At 43.9% G+C, this 23,135-nt stretch overlaps 1 protein-coding gene across 1 annotated transcript in view; it reads right to left on the bottom strand.

Annotated features, from left to right (window-relative positions):
• Positions 1-23,135, bottom strand: part of LOC137570773 (uncharacterized) — a 97,351-nt gene that overhangs the window by 14,938 nt on the left and 59,278 nt on the right. Inside the window, exons 7-11 of the mRNA XM_068279491.1 lie at positions 22,379-22,504; positions 21,234-21,279; positions 19,452-19,585; positions 15,151-15,279; positions 12,102-12,216 (exon numbers count right to left, since the gene is read on the bottom strand). Coding sequence (XP_068135592.1) covers positions 12,102-12,216; positions 15,151-15,279; positions 19,452-19,585; positions 21,234-21,279; positions 22,379-22,504 — 550 coding nt within the window. The remainder of the gene's footprint in view (positions 1-12,101; positions 12,217-15,150; positions 15,280-19,451; positions 19,586-21,233; positions 21,280-22,378; positions 22,505-23,135) is intronic.

The raw sequence follows: 23,135 nt of genomic DNA, 5'->3' as shown, positions 1-23,135 counted from the left end.
AGAATCGTCACGGAAACGAATCGTTAGTATGCAAATTTTACCACAAATTCGCATACGTTTGTATGTATGCGAATTTAACCATGTTAGTGCCTGTGTGCTTTTACGCGAACCATTATGCGAATTCGCAGTAAAAAAAAACACATGCAAATTTCCTATTAAATACATTGTATGCTAATCACCTAGAGGTGTGCGGCGAGCGAATTCTGATGGCTCTGCTATACAGATTTTTCCTGCACACAAAACTGCAAAGAAATCCTGACAAGTGGAAACAGCCCCATCCACTTGTATTGCCTATGCGAATTTGCATGCGAGATATGCATGCGAATTCGCAATCGTGAAAACGGGCCCTGAGGGAACAGGCACATTTTCCAGGACATGGGGAAGGGGTACAGCTGGAATAAAACACATCTCTTCTGCCAGAGTGAAGCAGGTATGGGTTGCATCAAAAAAAATTCAGTGCCAAATGGTGCTGGAGGAAATGCAAGTGAAGAGACGAAGATTGGAGAACAGATTTTGTATAGTTGTGCTGGAAAATAAAATGGAATAGGAAGGATGGGCAAAGCTTGCTCCAGTCTACAAGAAAATGGCCAGTTAAAGGGGAACTTCAGCCTAAACAGTATGGTATTACGTTACATTAATTATGTTAATTAGAATAGATAGGTAATATAATCTTTTACCCACCCTGTTTTAAAAGAACAGGCAAATGTTTGTGATTCATGGGGGCTGCCATCTTTGTCATGGGGCAGCCATCTTTTTGGTTGAAAGGAGGTGACAGGGAGCATAAGACACAGTTCCAACTGTCCTGTGTCCTGATAACCCCTCCCAGCTGCACACACTAGGCTTCAAAATGTCAAATTCAAAATGTAAAAAAAAAAAAATTGCACCAAAACAGCAGAACGAGAACTTTAACATCAGAAATCCCATCATGCTTTGAAACTGCCCGGGCAGTTTTCTTCTGTGCAGCTAAAAATGAGGTTTGTATAAGAGAAACATAGTTCACTAACAACCAATCCTTCTGTCAGTGGTGTAACTGCTAACCTCCCCAAGAGTTCTGCCCTCCACCCATGGTGATCACTTTATCATCCCCTTCTAGCAAGGGGCAAGGGTGGTCTGTTACACACACACACACACACACACACACACACACACACACACACACACACACACACACACACACACACACACACACACACACACACACACACACACACACACACACACACACACACACGTGTATAGTGTTCCTGTCTCACCCGTCAAAGCAAGAATAGTGAGTAATATCTTAATAGTGAGTTTGGTCAGTATTAATATTAATCCAACCCCCTCTTCCCCCTAGATGTGTATGCAGCTTAACCTCTTGAGGGCCGCAGTGTTAAACACCCCTAAAGACCAGGCAATTTTTTATTAAATTGGCCACTGCAGCTTGAAGGCCAAGCTGCAGGATGGCACAACACAGCACAAAAGTGATTCTTCCCCCCTCTTCTCCCCACCAACAGAGCTCTCTGTTGGTGGGGTCTGATGGCCCCCCCAATGTTTGTTTGTTTATTTGGGTTTTTTTGGTCAAAAATGTCTTTTTTAATTAACTGTAAACCCCCCTCCCTCCGCTAGCCAATCCCCGTGATCAGCTGTCATAGGCTTCAGCCTGACAGCCGATCACCTCTGTTGCTCAGGAGAGGACAGCCGTGTCACAGGGCTGTCCCCAGTACAGCGCTGCTGCTGATCGCAGCGCTGTACATGCTGCTCGGAGACTGAAGGCGAAGCTCCGCTCCGCCCACCAAGCACCCTGCGCGCAATCTCCTGCAAAACACAGCCCCAGGACTTTACGCCAATTGGCGTTAGGCAGTCCTGAGGCTACCGCCGCACCACACCCATTGGCGTGACGCGGGCGGCAGCAGGTTAACACCCCTTCCCACTCCAATAACAAGTGTGGAATAATCCCCAGTCACACCACAATCGGAAGATGCAGAGTAGCACAGCAGAGCACAAGTACCTACTCCAGTGCAGGCTTTTATCTGCGCTTCACATCAGTTGTTTATTGTACTGCAGCGTTTCTCTGCAAAGCTCCCGATCCATATTACATGACATGCATCAGGAGCCTTACAGAGGAATGCAGGACATCAGGTGGAGAGCAGAGATGAGAGTGCTCAGTGCTGGAGCGGGTATGTGTGCTCTGTACTCTGCATCTTCAAATAGGGAGAGAGGTGGGCCATTCTGCAGTCTCTGGGGCTGCAGTTACACCAATGTTTTATTCCCTCCGGACTAAAAATCGACTCAGCAGCACTGAAAAGGCTTTTTTGTGTTTCTTTAACAGTTTCACAGCATCAGAAATTTTGTTTCTCTTACACAAGCCTCATTTTTAGCTGCACAGAAGAAAACTGCCCATGCTTTTTTTCCCCTGATGCTGTGCAAAGCATGATGGGATTTCTGATTTTGTTGTGCTCGTTCTGCTGTTTTGGTGCATTTTTTTTTTTTTTTTTTTTTTTTTTACACATTTTGAATTTGACATTTGAAGCCTAGCGTGTGCAGCAGGGAGGGGTGATCAGGACACAGGACAGTTGGAACTGTGTCTCCTGCTCCTTGTCACCTCCTTTCAACCAAAAAGATGGCAGCCCCCATGAATCACAAACATTTGCCTGTTCTTTTAAAACAGGGTGGGTAAGAGATTATATTACCTATCTATTCTAATTAACATAACTAATGTAACTTGATGACAGTATATTTGTTTAGGCCGCAGTTCCCCTTTAAGGGAACTTCCTTTGAGGTTCTCACAGCAGGGTGCCTCTTGCTCCTTCTCTCCTCTCCCTAGAACAGACTGATTAGTCAGTAGCTGAGCTGTGTCAGAGGTGCCTGGCTCTTCTACTGACCACATATGCTATTGCTCCGTTGTTATTGCCTGATGAAGCGGGATCAAACCTGCGAAACGTGTTGCATATTTGGAGTTCATAAATAAAATATATTGACTGTCTTTACTACAGTCGTCGTGTGTCTACTTGGAGGAGGTAAGTCCACCACTACCTCCTCTATTTACCAAGAATTTGGTTTTTAAGCTCATTTAGCTTCCTTTTATCCTTTTGGCGCCTCTGTATAGTGGCCCAATGATGATCCCTAAAGATCTGGCATGTCAGACCTTTAGCTATGCCTGAGCATAACCCAACAGCATTATTCTTGGCACCTCCCCACCCGCTGGAAGATGCGCTTGTCGTCCCTTTGCCGCCGCCGCCGCCCCCCCCCCATAGCAACAGAGGCGTCATCAGCCAAAGGCGACAGTGCACTAACACTGTAGAGAAGTGTCATCAGCCTTTGCACACAATGCATCTTTTGCTATGCAGGGGGAGCGGAGAAACTATGAGCGTGCGTAATGGAGAGGTTTCCGGCGGTGGGAGCAGCGTGATCAATGCGATTGTGCTGCGCTCGGACATAGCTAAAAATCTAACATGCAAGATCTTCATGCAATCGTGCGCCTGATGTAGTCACACTGGTCTGACCATAATGACTACCCCCGCCATAGCAGTCGTTATGGTGCACCACTTAGAGCCCAGTGCAAGCGTGCAGAAAAGCATTTGTTGACTTTCAATGGCGACTACCAGCAATCGTCATTTTTCATCCTGCAGGGGGAGACAGGAGTGCAGCGCTAATGGACCCCAGAATGACCAGACCCTGCTGCTTCCAGACAGTGGAAAAAATAAAGATCAAAATGCTGCTTTTGCATAAACGGCGGTAAATTACGTACAAGTGTGCATGTGAACTGGCCCTTAGTTGTCGTACCACACAAGAGAGATGTTTTCGGTAAACACTGTACGGATTTTATCTCTGCATCGGTAGATTTATTTTGTCATCCATATTCAAGGAGGACTTTTCTATTTGTGATTAAAAAGTTTTTTTAGAAATTTAAATACAATTTTATGATATGATTTTGTTTTGAGATGTTTATTATACTCAAAATGGATACTAGACTCTTGCTTGAAGGATTTTAGTAAGTTGCCAGCAAAAATTTCACAAAAATTAATTGAACCACTTTTTGCACAGAAATCCTGCAGAAATTGAACGCTAGGGGGGTTAAGGATAGTCACATATTTTATTTATATGTGCAGATTGTAGCACTTGAGGGTGGATCATAGGGGAGCACTTGGACTGTTTTTTTTTTAGTTGAGTTCTATAAGAGCCAAAGAAAAAGTAATCATGTTATGACCTTTGCCAACTTAAAGGGATCCTGAGATGAGAGGAATATGGAGGCTGCCATATTAAAGAATGCACTTTGCCTGACTGCACTGCTGATCCTCTGCCTCAAATACTTTAAGCCATAGACCCTGAGCAAGCATGCAGATCAGATGTCTAGGATAAATCTAACAAGACTAGCTGCATGCTTGTTTAACCTCTTGAGGACTGCAGTGTTAAACCCCCCTAGTGACCAGGCCATTTTATGTCAAATGGGCCACTTAAACTTACCAAACACACAAATGGAGAAACTCACTCCCAAACAGTTCTCTGCTGCTTTATAAAGCCTGCAGGCTGCTTATAAGCCAATGAGAAGTGAACACATATATTACACCTAGCTTGCAGTGATTAATCAAGCAGAAGCTGAGCAAGTCAGCCAGTCAGTTGGAGAGGGCTTCAGTTGCATATAGACAATGGCTATATGACCAGCAGGGGGCACCAGCGTGCAGGATATTCCCTCTCATCTGCAGATGAGGGGGAATATCCTGCACGCTGGTGCCCCCTGCTGGTCATATAGCCATTGTCTATATGCAACTGAAGCCCTCTCCAACTGACTGGCTGACTTGCTCAGCTTCTGCTTGATTAATCACTGCAAGCTAGGTGTAATATATGTGTTAACTTCTCATTGGCTTATAAGCAGCCTGCAGGCTTTATAAAGCAGCAGAGAACTGTTTGGGAGTGAGTTTCTCCATTTGTGTGTTTGGTAAGTTTTAGAGCAGCAGGAGACAGGCCTTGGGGGTGGCAGCTCCAGTGGTTTGGCTGCGCTCACATATGGTGTTAGATGCTGGTTCTGGGGCCCCGGGCAGTGAGAGTTCCCGGGGCCCCAGGCTGGCTCATGCACCATTGTTTTTAAATGGGCCACTTAAGTCAAACAAAAAAAAAAAAAAAAAGAGTTTTACTCACCTGGGGCTTCCAATAGCCCGCTGCAGCTGTCCGGTGCCCTCGCCGTCTCCCTCTGATCCTCCTGGCCCCGCCGGCAGCCACTTCCTGTTTTGGTGACAGGAGCTGACAGGCTGGGGACGCGAGTGATTCTTCGCGTTCCTGGCCACAATAGCGCCATCTATGCTGCTATAGCATATATCATATAGCAGCATAGAGGGTGCTAATGTGTCTGGGAATGCGAAGAATCACTCGCGTCCCCAGCCTGTCAGCTCCTGTCACCGAAACAGGAAGTGGCTGCTGGCGGGGCCAGGAGGATCGGAGGGAGACGGCGAGGGCACCGGACAGCTGCAGGGGGCTATTGGAAGCCCTAGGTGAGTAAAACTCATTTGTTTTGTTTGACTTAAGGTTCCCTTTAAGGCTAAGCTGCAGGGCCGCACAGCACACACGCTTCAGCTTATGACAGCTGATCACTGCTGAGGCAATGGAGGGGAGAGCCATGTCACACGGCTGTCCCCAGTATAGCGCTGCTGCAGATCGCAGCGCTGTACATGTAAATAGACGGCGGTTCCACCGTCTAACAGTCTCCCGAGCGGCGACTGGCGCTCGGAGACCAAAGGAGAGGCGGAGCTCCGCCCCCCCCCCCCCCCCCCCCCCCCCCCCCCCCCCGAGCAGGGGATGCGCGCGCAACCTGTGCTCGATCTCCTGCAAACTGCTGCCCCAGGACTTGATGACGATCGGCGTTACGCAATCCTGGGGCTGCCGCCACGCCCATCGGCGTGACGCGGTCAGCAAGCAGTAAAGGTGTGTAGACCCCATTGACCAAAAAGATCAGCAGGTCTTCCAGGCAAACTGATATTGTTAAAAGGAAATAAATATAGCAGCTTCCGTAGGTCTCACACCTCAGGTTACTTTTAAGATAGATAGATAGATAGATAGATATATATATAAAAATATATAATATATAATATATATATATAGATAGATATATATAAAAATATATAATATATATATATATATATATATATATATATATATATATATATAATATAAAAATGATACACAAATGAGAACCTGTCACTCATCTACTATGAACGTACAAAACGTTATTACTTCAAACTTGCAGTGGATATAAACTGGTTCCCCAAACCCATTAAAATCCCCTAGACACGCTGGTTTCCATAAAGAGCACTTCTATGAACATGCACACTCACTTCCACACCATACATATAATCCTGGACATCCAGTCCTTTTTAAGGTGTGTGTGAACCAAGCTGCGCCATAAAAGTCAGCCGGGCATACAGTATCAATTGGGCCTTCTTATAAGAGCACCTAAGCTGTGCGGAGAGCCAGCGGTAGCACACTGGACAGTTGTAGCAGTTAACCACTTCCCGACCGCCTAACGCACAGAGGCGGCCGGGAAGTGTGCCCTGCAAGGACCAGCTCACCCACAGAGGCGGCGGTCCTTGTAAGGGTATGGGCGGAGTGATCGCGTCATCCGTGACGCGATTCTCCGCCGGCGCCTGCCGCCGCTCACCCGCCACAACATCCCGCCGGCCATACGGAAGCGCCGGCGGGATGTTAACCCTGCGATCGCCGCATACAAAGTGTATAGTACACTTTGTAATGTTTACAAAGTGTATTATACAGGCTGCCTCCTGCCCTGGTGGTCCCAGTGTCCGAGGGACCACCAGGGCAGGCTGCAGCCACCAGCACCCAAGCACACTGATTCCCCCCCCCCCCCCCCCACTGCCCCAGATCGCCCACAGCACCCCACAGGACCCCCCCTGCCCACCCCCCAGACCCCTGTTTACACCCAATCACCCCCCTAATCACCCATCAATCACTCCCTGTCACTATCTGTCAATGCTATTTTTTTTACCCCCCCCCCCCCCCCTGCCCCCTCCTGATCACCCCCCCACCCCTCAGATTCTCCCCAGCCCCCCCCCCCCCAGACCCCCCCACCCCCTGTGTACTGTATGCATCTATCCCCCTGATCACCTGTCAATCACCGGTCAATCACCCCCTGTCACTGCCACCCAATCAATCAGCCCCTAACCTGCCCCTTGCGGGCAATCTGATCACCCACCCACACCAATAGATCGCCCCTCAGATCCGACATCAGATCACCACCCAAGCGCAGTGTTTAGAGGAGAGAATAGATGTAAACACCCACTAATTACCCATCAATCACCCCCTATCACCACCTGTCACTGTTACCCATCAGATCAGACCCTAATCTGCCCCTTGCGGGCACCCAATCACCCGCCTACACGCTCAGATTGCCCTCAGACCCCCCCCCCCCCCCTTTATCAATTTGCCAGTGCAATATTTACATCTGTGCTTCCCTGTAATAACCCACTGATCACCTGTCAATCACCCATCAATCACCCCCTGTCACTGCCACCCATCAATCACCCCCTGTCACTGCCACCCATCAATCAGCCCCTAACCTGCCCCTAGCGGGCAATCTGATCACCCACCCACACCAATAGATCGCCCGCAGATCCGACGTCCGATCACCTCCCAAGTGCAGTGTTTACATCTGTTCTCTACCCTAAACACCCACTAATTACCCATCAATCACCCCCTGTCACTGCTACCTATCAGATTAGACCCCTATCTGCCCCTAGGGCACTCAATCACCCGCCCACACCCTTAGAACGCCCTCAGACCCCAGCCCTGATCACCTCGCCAGTGCATTGCTTGCATCTATTCCCCCCTCTAATCACACCTTGAGACACCCATCAATCACCTCCTGTCACACCTACCCATCAGATCAGGCCCTAATTTGCCCCGTGTGGGCTCCTGATCACTCGGCCAAACCCTCAGATCCCCCTCAGACCCCCTTCCGATCACCTCCCCAGTGCATTGATTGCATCTATTTTCCCCTTTAACCACCCCCTGAGACACCCTCAATCACCTCCTGTCACCCCCCTAGCACTCCTATCCATCAAATCAGGCCCAATACAACCTGTCATCTAAAAGGCCACCCTGCTTATGACCGGTTCCACAAAATTCGCCCCCTCATAGACCACCTGTCATCAAAATTTGCAGATGCTTATACCCCTGAACAGTCATTTTGAGACATTTGGTTTCCAGACTACTCACGGTTTTAGGCCCGTAAAATGCCAGGGCGGTATAGGAACCCCAGAAGTGACCCCATTTTAGAAAAAAGACACCCCAAGGTATTCTGTTAGGTGTATGACGAGTTCATGGATTTTATTTTTTGTCAAAAGTTAGCGGAAATTGATTTGTATGTTTTTTTTTTTTTTTCACAAAGTGTCATTTTTCACTAACTTGTGACAAGAAATAAAATCTTCTATGAACTCGCCATACACCTAACGGAATACCTTGGGGTGTCTTCTTTCTAAAATGGGGTCACTTGTGGGGTTCCTATACTGCCCTGGCATTTTAGGGGCCCTAAACCGTGAGGAGTAGTCTAGAATCCAAATGCCTCAAAATGACCTGTGAATAGGACGTTGGGCCCCTTAGCGCACCTAGGCTGCAAAAAAGTGTCACACATGTGGTACCGCCGTACTCAGGAGAAGTAGTATAATGTGTTTTGGGGTGTATTTTTACACATACCCATGCTGGGTGGGAGAAATCTCTCTGTAAATGGACAATTGTGTGTAAAAAAAAAAAATCAAACAATTGTCATTTACAGAGATATTTCTCCCACCCAGCATGGGTATGTGTAAAAATACACCCCAAAATACATTATACTACTTCTCCTGAGTACGGCAGTACCACATGTGTGGCACTTTTTTACACCCCAAGTACGCTAAGGGGCCCAAAGTCCAATGAGTACCTTTAGGATTTCACAGGTCGTTTTGCGACATTTGGTTTCAAGACTACTCCTCACGGTTTAGGGCCCCTAAAATGCCAGGGCAGTATAGGAACCCCACAAATGACCCCATTCTAGAAAGAAGACACCCAAAGGTATTCCGTTAGGTGTATGGTGAGTTCATAAAAGATTTTATTTTTTGTCACAAGTTAGCGGAAAATGACACTTTGTGAAAAAAAACAATTAAAATCAATTTCCGCTAACTTGTGACAAAAAAAAAAAAACTTCAATGAACTCACCATACTCCTAACTGAATACCTTGGGGTGTCTTCTTTCTAAAATGAGGTCATTAGTGGGGTTCCTATACTGCCCTGGCATTTTAGGGGCCCTAAACCGTGAGGAGTAGTCTTGAAACAAAAATGACCTGTGAAATCCTAAAGGTACTCATTGGACTTTGGGCCCCTTAGCGCAGTTAGGGTGCAAAAAAGTGCCACACGTGGTATCGCCGTACTCGGGAGAAGTAGTATAATGTGTTTTGGGGTGTATTTTTACACATACCCATGCTGGGTGGGAGAAATACCTCTGTAAATGACAATCTTGATTTTTTTTACACACAATTGTCCATTTACAGAGTTATTTCTCCCACCCAGCATGGGTATGTGTAAAAATACACCCCAAAACACATTGTACTACTTCTCCCGAGTACGGCGATACCACATGTGTGGCACTTTTTTGCACCCTAACTGCGCTAAGGGGCCCAAAGTCCAATGAGTACCTTTAGGATTTCACAGGTCATTTTGAGAAATTTCATTTCAAGACTACTCCTCACGGTTTAGGGCCCCTAAAATGCCAGGACAGTATAGGAACCCCACAAATGACTCCATTTTAGAAAGAAGACACCCCAAGGTATTCTGTTAGTAGTACGGTGAGTTCATAGAAGATTGTATTTTTTGTCACAAGTTAGCGGAAATTGATTTTTATTGGTTTTTTTCACAAAGTGTCATCTTCCGCTAACTTGTGACAAAAAATAAAATCTTCTATGAACTCACCATACTCCTAACGGAATACCTTGGGGTGTCTTCCTTCTAAAATGGGGTCATTTGTGGGGTTCCTATACTGTCCTGGCATTTTAGGGGCCCTAAACCGTGAGGAGTAGTCTTGAAATGAAATTTCTCAAAATGACCTGTGAAATCCTAAAGGTACTCATTGGACTTTAGGCCCCTTAGCGCAGTTAGGGTGCAAAAAAGTGCCACACATGTGGTATCGCCGTACTCAGGAGAAGTAGTATAATGTGTTTTGGGGTGTATTTTTACACATACCCATGCTGGGTGGGAGAAATCTCTCTGTAAATGGACAATGGTGTGTAAAAAAAAAATCAAACAATTGTCATTTACAGAGATATTTCTCCCACCCAGCATGGGTATGTGTAAAAATACACCCCAAAACACATAATACTACTTCTCCTGAGTACGGCAATACCACATGTGTGGCACTTTTTGGCAGCCTAACTGCGCTAAGGGGCCCAAAGTCCAATGAGCACCTTTAGGCTTTACATGGGTGCTTACAATTTAGCACCCCCCAAAATGTCAGGACAGTAAACACACCCCACAAATGACCCCATTTTGGAAAGTAGACACTTCAAGGTATTCAGAGAGGAGCATAGTGAGTCCGTGGCAGGTTTCATTTTTTTTTTGTCGCAAGTTAGAAGAAATGGAAACTTTTTTTTTTTGTCACAAAGTGTCATTTTCCGCTTATTTGTGACAAAAAATAATATCTTCTATGAACTCACTATGCCTCTCAGTGAATACTTTGGGATGTCTTCTCTCCAAAATGGGGTCATTTGGGGGGTATTTATACTATCCTGGAATTCTAGCCCCTCATGAAACATGACAGGTGGTCAGAAAAGGCAGAGATGCTGGAAAATGGGAAAATTCACTTTTTGCACCATAGTTTGTAGACGATATAACTTTTACCCAAACCAATAAATATAGGCTGAATGGGTTTTTTTTTATCAAAAACATGTTTGTCCACATTTTTTGCGCTGCATGTATACAGAAATTTTACTTTATTTGAAAAATGTCAGCACAGAAAGTTAAAAAAAATCATTTTTTTTGCCAAAATTCATGTCTTTTTTGATGAATATAATAAAAAGTAAAAATTGCATCAGCAATCAAATAGCACCAAAAGAAAGCTTTATTAGTGACAAGAAAAGGAGCCAAAATTCATTTAGGTGGTAGGTTGTATGAGCGAGCAATAAACCGTGAAAGCTGCAGTGGTCTGAATGGAAAAAAAGTGGCCGGTCCTTAAGGGGGGGTAAAGCCCTAGGTCCTCAAGTGGTTAAACAGTCAGCCAATATTACCAGGAGTAAGATGCTGTGTCTGGAAGCTTACCTGCAGTTAGTGTGAAATGCGCATATAATTGGACTCTGCCAAGAGGAGTAAGTTGGAGTCGGTGAGCATGTGGAATTGCTGTAATACAGGACTTTAGGTGCTCTTGTAAGAAGGCCCAATTGATACTGTACGGCGGACTTGTATGGCCCAGCTTGGTTCACAAGTGGTGTGTGGAAAACCAGTTCATAGCCACTGCAAGTTTGAAATAAAAGTTTTGTACGCTTATAGTAGATGAGTGGCGGGTTCTCATTTGTGTACTAGTTCAAGAAATTTTGCACCCTGTCTTCCCTCTCCAAGATGTCATAACCAACTATTTGGCCAAAATGAATTCTGGTGCACTTAGACAATGGATGTGGTGGGCACACCATGTTATTTGGTGAAAAAAAGTGCAAGCTGGTGCAACACAAAACAGTGTGAGACACTTGCACTCTCAATTTGTACTTTACATTTTTTCACCAGATAGCATGACCCATTTGGGCTAGATAGCTGGTAATGACATCTTATGATACTATGTCAGTGTTTCAATAGATTGGACATTAGATACAATATAAGCATTGCATCTAATTAGCAATGTATTGAAATTATGGCATTTTGCATTAATATTATGATTGAAATATCAATTATATGGTATCTTACATGTATGTTTTATGCTAGATCGGTCCCTCCGGAAACTGCCTGCAATGTGCGTAACTTTTGTTGTCTCCTAATTCTCCTGAATTAGAAGATGGGAGGCAAGCAGTGGAAGTAGCAATATTTAACTATATTTTTAGCACCAGCTGTTGTAGGAACTTGGATGACCTTTTATACGTATGTTAATATTAAAGTCATACCATATTGAGCCAGCTCAGCAATGCAGGAAACCAAATACTGTAAAGATTCCTCTTCATTGTCACAATCCATAAGGGACAGAAGTAATTCCTCAAAACATGGACTCTGTACAATAACCTTTAAAAAAAAAAAAAAAAAAAAAAAAGTTAATTCCATATATTCATGAACATGTAGCAGTTGGCAACACTGTAGGCGATTAGGGATGATTGTAATCCTTTTACGCCCCACCAAATTTCCATCAGGAAATTTAAATCTTCTGAGCTGAGTTTTCTTGAAGCGGATCCGAGATAAAAAAACTAACTATAACAAGTAACTTGTCTGTATATCTGATCTAAAGTTTAGATTGTTTACACAGCATATCTAGATGCAAACAGCTTTAAAAGTTTATGATTATTTATTCCTGTGATACAATGAGGGCAGCCATGTTCTGTTTGTCACATTGTCACAGGCTGAGGGCTGGGGATGCTATTAGCTTGTCGGTGTGTAAATTCAGTCCCCTCTCCTCCTCCCCTCTGTCTCTGAAATCAATGGCTAGTAACCTCCTCCTGCCCAGACTGAGCTCCCATAAGCCCTTGCTACAATGCCAAGGCACACAAGGAGCGGTGGGCAAGGCTTGTTTAGTTTATAGGGAATTAGAGTTAAAACAAAAAAGGATTTGGCTTGAGGAATGCCCTATAAACTATATGAAAGGAACACAAATATGCAATGAGTAAAAGTATATCTCAGATCCACTTTAACAAAACGCCCAGGTTTTGGGGTTGCTTTTTTTATTTACATTGGCTGAAAAGGGGGTCTAGCCTGGATTTCTGTTCCAACAGAGGAGATCCTTTGTTTAACCAGTTGCAGACTGCTCCACGCCAATTGGCGTGAGCAGTGTGGCAGCCCCAGGACCGCCGCTCGGTAGACCTCGATGGCGTAACCGCCGTCTAATTACTTTGTGCGGGGGATCAGACCCCAGCCCCACCGTTTGGTGGGGGAAAAAGGGGGTGGAATCACTCGTGTGCTGTGTTGTGCGGCCCTGCAGCTTGGCCTTAAAGCTGCAGTGGCCATTTTAACAAAAAATGTCCTGGTCACTAGGGGGGTTTAACACTGCGATCCTCAAGTGGTGAAGTTAACATCCCTTTTCCCCCAAACCCTTAAAAAAAAAAAAAAGCATCAGTAACCACTTGAAACTCCTCCATTGAGGGGTGAAAATGGGTGGGCACATGCCCAAATTTAGGCAAAATGGATGCTTTTTAAACGTCCTATTTGCACTAATTAGTACTCAATTAGGATGTTTTGAAATGTTAATTTTGTGGTTAAAATACATCCTGAGTAGCTGGAAGTCACATAAATGGCAGCATGGTGACATCAGCAGGGACCCTACATTCCAAACTCTGTGAAAAAGACTATTATTGGTTACATTAACAACTTATAAGTCAGACTTGTGACCTACTGCTGCTAGCTCAGTTGTGAAGTAGAGGGGACAGGATACCTCTTCTGAAGTGAATTAAGAGGCTATTTATGTTTTATTCAGAAAGGGCACCAAGCAGCCACAGGAAGCCATTACTCTGTACAGTACATAATAAAATTAATTGCTGGCTGTTTAGGTGACAGTCCCAGGAGTCTTAGGATGACTTACTAAAAGATACACAGTGAACAGCAGTCAGCTTTCACTATAATCTCTGATCATACAGTCGAGTACAGTGGTACAGAAATTAAAATCACATTATCTTCAATGTCAGATGGTACAAACCCATCCCACTGTCGTTTAAAAGCATTCAGTGACCCTTAAAGTGAACCAGAGACGAAGCACCCTTATGTATTTTACCATATATATCAGTGGGAACATTAGAGAAAACACCTACCCTGCTCTCTGCTTCATCATTCACTCATTAGAGAAAACACCTACCCTGCTCTCTGCTTCATCATTCACTGCTCAGCCTGTTTGTTATCAGCCCTGGTAAAATCCCTGACTGAGCATTTAGTCTGGCTTTGCTCAGGAATCATTATAGCTGAGTCATTATAGCAGAGCCACAAGGGGCAGGCTTGGGCTTGAAAAGACATCAGAGAAGACAGACTCCGCTATAATGATTCCTGAGCAAAGCCAGACTGAATGCTTAGTCAGGGATTTTATCAGGGCTGATAACAGGCAGGCTGAGCAGTGAAGGATGAAGCAGAGACCAGGGTAGGTGTTTTCTCTAATGTTCCGTATGTATATCTATCTCTATATCTATCTATCTATAGTAAAATACATGAGGGTGCTTAGTCTCTGGTTCACTTCAATATTCTTAGTATTCATATCACAAAGAAAATCGCTTGGTATCAATGAGAGGACACCAGTGGTGTACACACACACACACACTTTTGAAGTGGCCACTTACGATACAATTTGGCGAATAATTGTTTACGAACGATTACTCATATGAACGATTGGAAATGATCTTTTAAGACCTCTAACAGACGAAAATCTCTTAACCAATCAGATTAATGAAATTGAGCGATTTTTCAGATCAGTCCGGTCAATCTGATCAGATTAGTTGAGAGATTTGTGTCAGTTAGTGGGCCAAAACATTTGTTTCGGATCATTCAAACGAATAATAGTTTGTAAACTATCGTTCTGAAAATAACAACATTAGTGGCCACCTTTATTCAGGTGTCTATTCATCCTTTAATCCCCCCTATGTTCCCAACAACGGTGTCAACAAATAATACAGGCGGAGTGTCCTCATTCCAATCTTACCATTGTTGTCTTACATAGTTACATAGCTATTTGGGTTGAAAAAAGACATGCGTCCATCGAGTTCAACCAGAGAACAAAGTACAACACCAGCCTGCTCCCTCACATATCCCTGTTGATCCAGAGGAAGGCGAAAAACCCCACAAGGCATGGTCCAATCAGCCCCAAAAGGGAAAAATTCCTTCCCGACTCCAGATGGCAATCAGATAAAATCCTTGGATCAACATCATTAGGCATTGCCTAGTAATTGTAGCCATGGATGTCTATAGCATCAGTTAATATATAAACATATCAGCTTCATCATCACAGTAGTAATTGGCTGAAATATATACCTCAATATTCTCTGCATGACAGAGATTCTGAATGGTGCAAGCTACTTGGACTATAAAGACCGTGTTTCCTTTCTCTGCCTGCATCAGCAGGGCTAAATGTCGCAGCATTTCCTCATTCAGGAATGCATTCTGCAAGACAAAATAAGAGACAAATTCACATAATTGTAAAGCAGATATTTTACTTTCAAGCCCTAGAACTAGAGAGTTAATTTTAATAAATTATACATAGTTTATCACAACATACTGTCATGTTTAAAAAGTTACAGTATTATGTCAGCGGTCATAACATTTAAAGGGACTCCGAGCAGTTCAGAAACTATGGAAAATGCATATCATTTTAAAGCTCTCTTTCTCCTCTTTCCAAGGATATATATACCACCGATCTACGCCTTTTAGTTTTCGCTATTTTCGCGATTGAAATTGCCACGGCCGCGACTTTGATCACGAAAATAGAGAAAACTAAAAGGCGTAGGGCGTTTATTTAGGTGTCGCCAGAAAGAGAAGAAAGGGAGCTTTAAAATGATACCCATCTTTCCATAGTTACATTGTATTACACAGGGCGACTTTTTCTGCTGAATGGAGCTGCTGACTTTAAGAAAAAGTCGCCCTGTGTAATACAATGTAACTATGGAAAGATGGATATCATTTTAAAGCTCTCTTTCTCCTCTTTCTGGCGACACCTAAATCGTCGCCCTACGCCTTTTAGTTTCCTCTATTTTCGCGATCGAAGTCGCGGCCATGGCAATTTCGATCGCGAAAATAGCGAAAACTAAAAGGCGTAGGGCGGTGGTTTATATATCATTGGAAAGAGGAGAAAGAGAGCTTTAAAATGATATGCATCTTTCCATAGTTTCTACACTGCTCGGAGTCCTTTTAAAAAGGTTTGGTACTAAAAAAAAATTTTTTTTGTAGTTGCGAAATTATGAAACAGAAAAAGTCAAAATGTGATATTTGTTCAGCAGTTATCCTACAAGCTTGGTAAAGGTATCCACAGACATGTTACTATGAAGAGGTGAAATGGCCAACATCAGGCATTCTGACTGGCCATCTCATCTGCTGCATGAAATAACTTGTTATCAGAAAGAAATTTATCTCAGCCAAAAAAAATGAAATTCTGACACTCAATCTGTTAGCTGAACACCAGAGAAGCATCTTGTAGCCATGGAAACTCACTTAGCTACGCATGCAGAAGCTCCTTTCACTGTTCACACTGCTGGCTGAAGTTTGTTGGGCGAAAGAGAACCAGTAAGGCCCCATTCACACTGGTAAACGCAAAACGCTAGCAAGTTTGCTAGCATTTTGTAAATCAATTTTTAGTGATTTTTCACTGTACAGGAAAGTGATTTTATAGCGATCGCGTTTTTCTGATTCTTTAAGATTAAAATGCAATTGCTCCAAATTCGCAAAAAAAAAAATGCAGCATGCACCAGGTTTGTGATTTCAGCAAATCGCTTATCACTATAATGTGAACACTGCAATTTATTTGCATTGCCATAGTGCTTTTTCAAGCAATTTACAGACAAGCTGAAATCGCTAGTAAAATGCTCCAGTGTGAATGAGGCTAGTCTGAACTTGGCCATGGTGGATAGTAACGACTGCAAAGGCCTGAATCAGGCAGTCCGACCAGTGTGTATAGCAGATAAGACATACCTGCTATCTGTCTTGACAAAGGGGACCCTGCGTGGCCCCCGAAACGTGCGTCGACCTAAGCAGGTCAGACCGTGTCTGCACATGTATGTGATGGGAGAATAAATACTTCATGTTTATTGCTTCTACGGTTTGTGTGCGGACTCCTTCATGAAAATTACTTGCACATTGCCTGGGGGTCCAGCACCAGCCTACCTACTAACGTGTGTGCAATCCTTGTATTGGAAATTTTGGCAGTGTGTACAGCGGTCACACTACGATCACTACATATCCAGCATGTCGGATCTTTAGCAATGCCCAAGGATGGCGCAATCACTACCAATCATGGTTTAATGGTGTAGAAAAAAACAACTGACTGAGTATAAAGCAAATGACGGACACAACGGCCAGCATCCAGTCAAATTACTTTTATAAAACAGAGGGCACAGGTGATCAAGCAGTCTTCAATTAAGGAAATTAGACTGTAAATACAGGAGATTGCAAGCCAGACTATTACAGGAAATAGGATCCACGCTAACAGACTATAGACACGGAAGATCGTGGTCAAGGAAAACACCTTGTAAAGCAGATGAAAAACACAGTAAACGGCACCTGAACAACATCATTATCGCCCCAGTCCAGGTGCCATCTATTGTGTATAAACAGGCTATCATTATCTGCGTCTGCTATATGATTTATAAGGGCTCATTCACATGCTGTGCAGTGTAATACATGGCACACAATGGGCCCGATCCAATTCACTTTTTCTCCTTTGTGATATTTCACATCTTACTGATATATTGGATGGATACTTCAGGCAGTTCCTTATATTACATAGAAATGGTAAGATTGGATGAAAACGATTGGATCATTAGTGGCCACCTTAAGGAGTGAAATTGGATCAGGCCCAATGTGTGATATGTGAGGACATTAAACATTACTAGAAAGCAATGTCTGGAGTCCCTACCATTGTAGTGCATTGCAGAGTGATTCAATATCACGCTGCTGTATTTTTGAGCGCTGCCCCATTCAGTTTAATGAAAGAGAACCACACACTGCAGCATAACACACTGCAACTAGCACTGACAGTGTAAACCAGGCCAGCCATTGGCCAGGCATTACCTCCTGCAAAACAGGCTATAGACAGCAGATGGCATCTGGACATTACTTAGCAAGCACCTGAGAGATACATCAAAGGCATCATACAGCAGGCTAAAGACACAGAAAATGCCATTTGTACTTCAAAGGACCACCATCATGAAAAATATTAAAAAGTAAAACACATACATATAAAATGTAAATTTTTCCACAGAGTGAAATGCACTATGAATTACTTTTTCCATAGGTCACGGTCACGTACAGTAGACTGTAAAAAGATAACGGATCTGTCAGGTTTTGGACTAGTCCATCTCTTCAAGAGGGAATTTCAGTATCTAGGTTCATTTCTGATAACCATGTCATTGGCTCTCTAGTAGATTCTCCATAGGAATATACAGGAATGCAGATCAAAAAGGTACACAGACTGCAACAGATATACAGATATTCCCACTCCTATCTATACTACTGGAAACTAGCAGAAAAACATTTTGACAGTTCACTTTAAGGATCTGCCAACAAGATTAGTTACTATGATAAACACGGGGATGGGCCTAGTGCACACCAAAACCACTAGCAGATCCACAAAACGCTAGCGGTTTTGGTGCGGATTTCAGAGATTTGGCCCAGTGCACACCGAGCGGATTTGGATGCGATCCGCCGGCCGCATCCGCCTGTAAATCCGCTTGGCTATTCTATTTCAATGGGCTGGGGCACAGCGGTGGTTTGAGGTTTTTAGCAAACTGCAAACGTGCAGCAGGAGGTACGTTTGCGGTTTGCTACAAACCTCAAACCGCCGGTGTGCACCAGCCCATTGAAATAAATTAGCCAAGCAGATCGCATCCAAATCCGCTCGGTGTGCACTGGGCCTTAGTGTTTATAGCTGCTGAACAGAAGAGGATTGCTTCCATAATCAGCACAACATTTCCTAATTCTGGACAAAGCAAGAAATCTATATCACTGTAAATAGCACAAAAATGTCATAAGGGTAAGTAATGAGTTACAAGTAGTCCCCAGGTTACATATCTCTCGAGTTACAAACAACCTGCTGATAAAAACAGCACAGTCATCGCAATGATGTAAGAGTTTATCTGAGCTGTGTGGGACATTGTCGGCGGTGAGTAAACGACACAGGGGACACAGCAGAAGTGCATCGGGAGACAGTGGTGACACAGCAGAGTACTGTTGAGGCACAAGGGGACACTGGAAACACAGGAGAAGCACAGTGGGCCAGAGGGAGACACTGGTGACACGGGGAGCACAGTTGAAACACAGTAGTAGCACAGGGGGACAGAGGGAGACACTGGTAACAACGGGGGAGCACAGTTGAGACACAAAGACACAGGAGAAGCACAGGAGTACAGAGGGAGACACTGGTGACACAGGGGAACACTGTTGAGGCACAAGGGGACACAGTAGAAGCACAGGAGGATAGAGGGAGATACTGGTGGCACAGTGTTCTGACTTACATACAAACTCAATTTAAGAATAAACTTTGTTCATTAGACACAGTTTATGAATCACAGTCCATGCTAAGAGAACATTATGGATCACATCAGAGCACTATCCATAGAGTTTACCATCTGTTCTGGAGAATGGGACATGGTGCTGAGGAGAGTAATGGAAGCTTGGAGCACATCTTTACTGCTGGAATGGAGCAAGGAGAGGATTAGAGGCATGACGTCCATCGAGAAAAGGTGATCCCGAACTTCCCCTTAAAAAGAAACAAAAAGCGTTAATTGAATCTGGAAAACACACAATACACAAGTCTTCAAAATGTAGTCTTCATTTTTAACTCCTTACAATCTGGAATAGTAGCATCAACCAATTTAACACACTTTAGTCATAAATGCACCTGTACAATTGTTCTCAATTCTAATGCCTGGTACGTACGATGCAATTTTCCATCAGATTGACAGTCAAATCCATTATTTCTGACAGGTCTGATCTGATTTCTGATCGTTGTCCTAATTGATTTTCATATCACTTCTATACAAAATCAATCAAGAAAATGATCAGAAATCAGATCGGACCGGTCGGAAAAATCGATTCGACTGTCAATCTGATGGAAACTTGCATTGTGTGTACTGGGCATTTAAGAGAAGAGAAAAGAAGTAGTGACTTTTAAGGGAAACATTGTGTACTTTCTTTAAAAATATGATTCACTTGACTGGTGCAATTACCCTGTGTCCAATGTCTTCTGGGTCATGGGCCCATAAATGGGTATTAAAGTTGTATCCCAAAATCCAGATAATGGTGTCCAAAGCAGTTCAGTGCCATTACTTGCGGAGAGAGTCGCGGAGCTGCATTGCACATCAAGCTTCACATGACTCCAAGCTGGAGGGAGGAAGTATATGGGTAAGGTGAAGTGCGACGTGGAAAGCAACTCCGTGACACTCTCTGATAGTAATGGCGCTGAACTGTTTTAGACAGCACCGTTCAGGTTTCCAAATAAGGAAACCTGGATTCGAATAACACTGCTAATGAGTAAAGGTGCATGCTTGTTCCAGTTGTATCACTCCAACTACTGAAACCAAAATGTAAGCAAGGCAACTGAAATTATTTGAAAGGGATTAAAATGTGATGACTGTTATATTTCTCTACTTTCTATTTCAAAACAGATTTCTAGAGTATATCATTCAGAGTTTAAACTTTGGACAGTGTAACCAGTCACAGTCATGAAATGGAATATTAACCACTTCAGATCCCATGACGCGAGTCTCACATCCTAATAAACTACCCTAAAAAGATTCCTGGACGTTAAGACTCAAGTCCAGCACAAACAGCAGCCGTGAATGTGCACACCCTTCCTCCATTCAATAGTGAGCAATTGCTGCCATAGCAAAAAGTTGGGGGGAGGGGGGAGTTTAAAAAGGTTTTTTTTTTTATTATTTTAATGAAAAGGACTGTCACATTAAAGTTGATTTATTTGTACCAACTGCGCTGTTATAGTTCATTTTATTATGTGTTGTATTATGCACTTTAAAGAAAACCTGTACTGAGAAAAACAGCCCCTGGGGGGGTACTCCTCTCAGGAGGGGGAATCCTCCGGATCCTATTGAGGCTTCCCCCCTACTAATATTTTTCAGTTAATTTCCTCTATAAGCTGCGCAGCCACATCACGCACACACCTCTCCCATAGAAAGTGAGGGAATTGCTACTGCAAAAATAATCCTAATATGTGTTCATTAATTAACCTCCTCCTACATGCTTTTTACATTAGACTGTTGTTATGTCTGTGCATCAGCAAGTTTATTAGTGGAATTTAGAACCAATGAATCACACCAAGGAATATCATAGATAATACGCAGAGAAGTATGCAACTTTTGTACTTCGTATGAACAATGGATACGATCCCTTACCGCTTGAAGCTAGGTTATTCAAACAAAGACACGCCTGGCTTGAGACCTGTTTAGAGGAATAAAGACAGACAAAACAGGTTTATGCCACATAAGCATTATATTGGTTGACTGTAACCACTCCTTTGTTTACACATTGGTACAGCGTGTTCCTCTGTTTATGTTATGGCCATACCATGTCCCTGGTTAACATTCAGAAGCATAAACATGGAGCAAGCAAGAACAAGGTGAACCAGCATAACCAAGCCTGATGGAAAGACAAGCTGTAGGAGAAGGAAAGAAATAGATAGGAATGAAGATAGAAATGGGATAGCACTGGAGGTCAGCAGCGGTTACAATGACCATATGCCATGCAATTTTTTCTTTAAAGGAAACGTAACCCCCCAGCCCCTCCCCCCTTCCAAAAATGAGTTTCACTTACCTGGGGCTTCTACCAGCCCCCTGCAGCTACCCTGTGCCCTCGTAGTAACTCACTACTGCTGCCACTAGTTTTGTTTCTGCTATCTCCGAGTCGGCGGGCCGCCACACGTACCTTTGCACAAGTTACCGCTGGTGCCAGAGGCTATCGCGGACGTGAACACGTATCATTATACACGTTGCAGGTGCAATGCGTACGGGGGACCAGAGCAGTAGTGAGTGACTACGAGGGCACAGGGTGGCTGCAGGGGGCTGATAGAAGCCCCAGGTAAGTGGTGCAATTATATTAAAATGGTAAATTCATATAGACCTGTTACAATGCGGTGTGGTGGAATCGGTTGGCATAATGCGAGGCATGCTGTGCAATATCGTACAAAGTGCGCATTTAAAGTCACAGTGATGCATCGTTGTCCTTTATGTGGTACATTGCCCGCCTAACAAAGGGCGCTCTCCTCTCTGTTGCATTGCGATATTTTTTGTACAGTGAACACAACATCCCTGTGTCCACCTAGCATAAGAAGAAACAGTGGGCTGAATTTGAAGGATGGCAAGTATGTGGTGTGAAATAGACTGGAAGTTCATGTAATCACTGTAATGTATATTCAGGCTTCATCAGGCTGGGAGCCCAGTTACATTTCTTTCCACTAATGACACTGTCCCCCAGGATGTCATATTACATCATAATCATTGTACATAATGTTCACCAGTGTGAGATAAGGAAATAGCTTTACCTTTTGAACAGAGGAAGACATAAGAGATACCAGCATTCGGAGCAGAAACTTGTCACCAATGGCTAACATGGCTTTATGATGCTCTGGACTAGCAGCAATATTTCCCAAAGAGCCACAGCTGTAGTACTGCAAGAAAGATAGCACATCAGTGAAACATAATGCAATACAGTCTTATAAGCTCACGCAATATCTGGGAAATCAAGTTTTCCTGGATAATGCCATCCAAAGCACTTCAGCACCATTACTTGCAATGAGCGTCAAGCTGGAAGGAGGATGCAGAGTCATGTGAAGAGCGATGTTGAAAGCAGCTTTGTTTCCCTAGTGTTTGCCATGTCAGTATACTACTGGGCAAAGCCCCGCCTCCTTTGCCCTGATAGGACACAAGTAATGGTGCTGAAGTGCTGAATTTTATTAATTTATTTAAAGTGAAATTATTTCTGAGAAAAAAAAGGTAGTCTCTTCAGTTCAGCTTTATATATTGCAGGGATGAATGGCAAGCCTTGAGTGTGCGTGCATGGAAGCATGTATAACAAAGACATTGGGGTTGATTCATCAAGCTGCGTGCTTAATGACAGGAGTGCGAGCTCCGCGCACGCTATGCCACAGTAGTGCAGCTAGCGTACACTGGTAACTTATGCTCACTCCTAACTGACGAAGCTCCACTGAACCCACTCTGAGCCCTGCCAGGTCCAGTGCCTTTAATGGACGTGATCCCTTCGCTTTGATTGGTCCACTGTAGGGCCAATCAAAGTGCGGA

The sequence above is a fragment of the Hyperolius riggenbachi genome, chromosome 4, assembly GCF_040937935.1.
Source record: "Hyperolius riggenbachi isolate aHypRig1 chromosome 4, aHypRig1.pri, whole genome shotgun sequence".
NCBI classification, from domain to species: domain Eukaryota; kingdom Metazoa; phylum Chordata; class Amphibia; order Anura; family Hyperoliidae; genus Hyperolius; species Hyperolius riggenbachi.
This window is presented reverse-complemented; position numbering and strand designations above follow the sequence as displayed.